This window comes from Zerene cesonia, chromosome 27 (assembly GCF_012273895.1).
Source record: "Zerene cesonia ecotype Mississippi chromosome 27, Zerene_cesonia_1.1, whole genome shotgun sequence".
Lineage (NCBI taxonomy): Eukaryota > Metazoa > Arthropoda > Insecta > Lepidoptera > Pieridae > Zerene > Zerene cesonia.
The window spans coordinates 5,250,944-5,256,735 of NC_052128.1; the positions used below are offsets into that span (position 1 = coordinate 5,250,944).

Genomic DNA, 5,792 nt, shown 5'->3' on the forward strand with positions numbered 1-5,792 from the left:
ATGTTACACAACATTTTGGCTTTTCTTTAGTGTATATTTTGAATGTTCTGTCAATACACAATTAGAAAAAGATTTTTTTTTTTTTAATAAGAGCCGAAGTAATAGATCTAAGTGTTTTACCAAGTAGCCTATTTTTTTCCTAAAAAGTCGTTATTCATTAGCTATTTATTACCTTTCATAGATTTGTTGTATTTTATATTTAAATAACGAGTAAACTATTGCTAGATCCTTCCCAGCTATCTCAATTAGTACTTGCATATTTCGAAATGTATTATAGAATGCCCGATTGAGATAATACCATATCTCACTCTTCGGGCGCTATTAATACTTTATTAGCGCCCCGTCAGAGCCCGTGAATAACACGTTACACTGAATACAGTCGGACCGTTCGCAGGTGAAGAAAATGGCGGAGCGCGTGGCGAAGTGCCGCGAGGACGTGTCCAAGAGCCGGGACAAGTACCAGGCGGCGCTGAGCGAGATCACGGCGTACAACCCGCGCTACATCGAGGACATGACCGGGGTATTCGAGCGCTGCCAGCAGATGGAGGCGCAGCGACTCACGTTCTTCAAGGAGGTGCTGTTCAGCTTCCACAAGTGTTTGAACATCAGCCAGGAGCCCACGTGAGTATTGAAGACATACATACATACATATATACAAACATACATTGTCTATGTATCTCTACGTTTAATCACACGCAACAAGTAACGGCAAAATCACTGAGCATTACAAAAAACGAGGTAAGAAAGACATAAATATATTAAGCTTATATAGTTAACTTATGTAGTGGAGGTAGGCTAATTAAGGGGGATGGGATGATGTCTTTTTGTATTGTTTTTGATATACATACTTAATATCTATTTAGCTAGGATATGATTATACAGAATATAGATATGAAATGTTTGTAGGTATGGTGTTGCAAGCGCAGAATTCAGCTTGTAATTCAAGTTATATGAGATTTCACAGGAAAAACATTAAAATTTTGATTATATCTACACAAATTGCGGATGTGTTTCCAGATTACCACAAATATACGAAGAGTTCCACCACACGATAAACAACGCGGACCACCAGAAGGACCTCAAATGGTGGGCCAACAATCACGGAGTCAACATGGCCATGGCGTGGCCACAGTTCGAGGTAACGCCTCACCGAAACATTACCGCCTATACCGTCTCTATGCCTAACGCTTCTCTTTAATACTCCGCATGTTAGACCATTCTAGTATCTCTCTCGATTGGCTGATTCTTTCCAACCTTAGTTCAGTTAACCGCCTGCTTCTAGTTGGCCTCGAAATTTCTTATTCGTAGACAGTAGTTAGCGAAACCTTCAGTTAATTCTATAGTCAACATTACTAACGTTTGCATTGACTGAGCCATGTTTGATCAAGTTGCGCGCGATTACGATATCTCTGTGCAAACAACTGTACCGCAAACGAGCTGGTTCACTTCCAAAATATACTTCTAAGAGAGATTTTTAATTAATGAAGTGTTAATTTAAATTTAATTGAGTTTAGAATGTTCTTTTCAAACATTAAAACCAGAACTCATAATACGTTAAAACACTTTCAATTTATCCCTTAATTTTCATGACGCAATTAAAGTGTAAAATTATACAGCAAAGACGGAGCTTAAGTTGATTGGCGAAGGGGGTAATATATAAAGTTTGAAGCGATGTAACGTGGGCGGATTGATGCTGGTCGGCACAAATTGCAAATAAAACTTCTCGCTCTGGGGGTAATTTAATTGGTCTCGTGGGATATTGGATAGCGAAAAATCAAAAACATTGCTAATGAATTGTTATAATAAGAATAAACAAATGTTAATTAATACTATGGCGTCCATAACAATTAAAACTTAATAACTGACGAATCCTCAAATATTATGGCACATCACATACAAAATACGAAAACATCAAATGAACAAAAGATGGGTAACAAGCTAAAACATTCACGATACGCTGCGAAACCCCCAAATACAACTCACAAACAAAACCTACTATAGCATAAACCAAACAGAAGAATTAAACACGTACGTTCAATGGGAATCATTAGAACCGAAGAAGCTTCAAACAATGTGGCACGAACAGAAAAAAAGGTATTAGACACGAATGTTCATTAGGACGAACCGTCGGAGACCACCGAGCCGATCCAATACAAATACCTCCCCGCCGCGGCGTCCGTGGCCCTCCACCACGTGGCGGGCGCGGCGCGGCGGGCGCGGCGGGCGCGCGGCGCCCCCGTGCGCGCGCTGCTGTGGCGCGCCGCGCGCCGCCTGCGCCTGCTCCTCCCCGCCGCGTGCGTGCTCGAGCCGCGCGAGCGCCGCGTCGCCCCGTCCGACACGACTAGCGTGTATAACGGAGATTGCTATTATACCAACTCCTACATGGTACGCCGTCACGGTGTAGGTGCGGCGATTTTCAGAGCTACGGCTTCGATGGTACGGCCGCGAGGATCGGCCGAAGCGCACGATAGATGGGAACGTACAGTGGCATGTTGCAATCTCGTCCGGCTCGAAGGACCTCCAGGCGTTTAGGTCACGCACGCACTGTTTTGTCGCAAAAACACAGCTCTGTCAATCGCCAGAATGACCAAAGTATATTATAGGGGCAAGGCACGATAGAGGATCTCGTCGAAGCGCACGCGGCACTGGTTTGGGCGTACACCGTGATGGTTTTGATCGTAGACAAGCAAATTCAACGCACGTTACGTTTAACTTTAATTCATCGACCACCAAGCACGGCGAAATGCACTACATATTTTAAATACGGAAGAAATAACTTCAAATCGCAAATACGAATTGACTTAACTATGAATGTTTATTATAAAAATGTTCATGTTTATTATAAAAAAAAAACAAGTAAAGTAAACTATGAAAACTCTACGCAATATACAAACGGATAGAATGTATTGTTTATAGCATGATCTATCAATATAAAACTCTATAATCGTTTGCCACAGTTGCTGAAAATACAAAATCACGTAATTTTCTTCCTTTTTCTAAGCACCACTTCATGTTCTATGTACAAATATGTAAATATTTTCACCAAATGCATACCAAAGAATGTAACAATAACTTAAGTTTCTGAATGTGAACATGACATAAGCTGCAGCTTTTCCTAAATAATTGTATTAACTCTTTAATAATACCGTGTCTTTGAAACTAATTCTAACTCCATTGAACCATAAAATAAACCGTGCCAATGTCACCTAAAATTATAAACGCATGGTTTATATAGTTGGACACAGCGTGGCTTGTTGTCGCAAAATGTTCACCAGCTTTGAATGGAATTGACCAATTTTGTTTTCTTTAATTTTATTTTGTTTCATTTTGAGTTTGCTTTTCGGGATGAAACGTTGGGATTTTGAACGACGAGTTTTTCATAATTATGAATAATGTTTTTGGAAAGTTATTTCGAACTGTTTACGTTTAATTATGATATTTTCGAACTAAATGGATTACAAGTAATGATTTATAGAACGAACTTATTGCAATAAAATATCGAACTGAATAAAATTAAGTTCGATGAAAGTTCGAATTGTATTCCGCATAATGATTAAATAACATGACAAAAGGTTGTAAAATTTAAATATTTTTCATAAAAATCCTGACGTATCGTCCCGTATATAAACGTTCGTGTCGGCTTGACCGCGTGTGTCGACCCAGGAATACACGGAGGAGTTCCGGGACATCGCCAAGGGAAAGTCTAAGGAGAGCCTGCCCACCGGACCTATCACGTTGCTGAATCAACGGCCCGTCAGCGAAGACGTACGTCCCTTGCACCACTGGACATGTGGCTCACTCGATTCTTAGTGTTATATAAAAAGAATATGAGTCTGTATAAAACTTCTTAGATAATCAGTTATCGTTTAATTTATTATTAATAAATTTTGTAAAAAGTCGAGTGAGACCGCATGTGTTGTACTTAATTTTTTTTTTTATTTTACCCGAAAGAAAATATTTTGTAAGTCTACGCTTCAGTTTACCTACAATTAGCGAATTGATATTCCATCGAATAAGTAACAATGACGAACAAAATATGATGCTGTGAGTTTACAAAGGGCTAAGCACATTTGTACTAGCGCGTCAGTCCTTAAAATTGTTAGGCATTTTTGTTTATTTATTCAAAGTCTTAAAAGATATGTGACGATAAGATTTTAAAATCCGTACGATGTGTGGTTAGGCCCATTTATGGGATTCAAATGAGAATGAAATACAAAAAATAAATATCATTAAAATTGTTAAACCTTAGTTGAATGCCTTAGCAGGACTTGCATGTTGTTTCTTTAAAAATAACGGGAGTGTGGGTCATTCTCATTTCGATCTTTGAGCGAGCTTTTATATTTTTAGCCATTAGAAATGATTTTATTTTATTGTTTCCTTATATTTTGCGCAAGTCGATGTTGCATGATGGATGTTGCTTATCGATATGCATATTGGCACGTTCTGATTATAATTAACCCTTCAAATATTTATTTATACATACATCTACTGTTTTATATATATATTTATATTCAAAGTATTGAAGCGCATTACGCAAAAAAAAATACATACAATTAATTAAATGTCTAATTTATTTATATGGCTATATGGCTGATTGTTACGCTGTTGCATGTTTGTTTAAATTATGTCATCTGTGGTCTAGGAGCTCCCGCCAATCACGAACAACAAGACGAGCAAGGCGGCCAACCACACGGAGCCCGCGCCGCCCAACGCCGCGCCCGCGTCACAGAATAGCACCGCTAACAATACCATAGACAAGAAATCCATCAGCGCCCCCATCGCGGTTACGTAAGTATTTTTCAAACTTGTAATAAAAATTCATACATTTAGTTGACAATCAGGGCATTTCATGGAAATTTTAACAGAGGTAAAAATCAATCATGTATCCCTGAAAATTTCTTATTTTGAAATAAAAGTAAAGGCACTTAAACTAACGTTCTTACCGTATTCTATGGTCTTTTGCCTTACGCTTAAGAGTAACAATCCCCGTGCTTTCTTCCACTCCAGTATACAACGTCTTGAGATATACACGTACCCCCATCCGGCGTGCTCGTCCGCGCGAGCGAACGCTAACACGCTCTCGAGATACACTATATGTGAAATGGACGACGCTTTTAATTGGTTATTTAAATCGATTCGATTTTTAGCAGTCAAAATGATTTCACATACTTATGTAGACAAGTTCGATATTAAAATTACTTCGTAGTTCGTATATTTTGGATTTGATTAGTTCGTACATATTTAAGTTGATTAGTTCGAGATTTAAACCACTCATGCAAATGCATAAACAGTGTTGCAAATCGATACTTAATTAAATGTGTTCCTATTAAACTCATCTAAATACGTCTGATTTCAATGTTGATTTAATAAAATATACTCAAACATAAAACCAATTGCATTAATACTTTTTGAAAGTGGGTTGGGATGTTTGATATGACTATGCGGTTGAACTTGTTCTTATCCGACAATTTAATTAGATCGTAGCTTGTAATGTTTAAGTGTATTAGTTCGTTGCCTTCGTATAAAAGTTCGTAGTTCGTATATATTCAAGTGAATTTGTTCGTTGAATTGTCTCACTACTATGAACAGTTTAAACATAAATGTTGAAACGCATTTCAGGAACGGCACAGTGTCAGCGCCCAAGTCGAAGCAGTCGTCGCCCGCGAAGGAGGCGGGCGCGCGGCAGGACAACCCGTTCGAGGAGGAGGAGTGGGACGAGGAGTCGGCCGGCGCGCTCACCGACACCGGCGAGCCCGGCGTGCCCGTGCGCGCGCTCTACGACTACACCGGCG

The 5,792-nt window shown here is 39.3% G+C and overlaps 1 protein-coding gene across 1 annotated transcript in view; it reads left to right on the forward strand.

The window, feature by feature from the left end:
* LOC119837330 (protein kinase C and casein kinase substrate in neurons protein 1) overlaps positions 1–5,792 on the forward strand; it is a 91,010-nt gene that overhangs the window by 82,199 nt on the left and 3,019 nt on the right. The window contains exons 6-10 of the mRNA XM_038362867.1: positions 395–621; positions 1,018–1,138; positions 3,664–3,765; positions 4,643–4,788; positions 5,620–5,790. Coding sequence (XP_038218795.1) covers positions 395–621; positions 1,018–1,138; positions 3,664–3,765; positions 4,643–4,788; positions 5,620–5,790 — 767 coding nt within the window. The remainder of the gene's footprint in view (positions 1–394; positions 622–1,017; positions 1,139–3,663; positions 3,766–4,642; positions 4,789–5,619; positions 5,791–5,792) is intronic.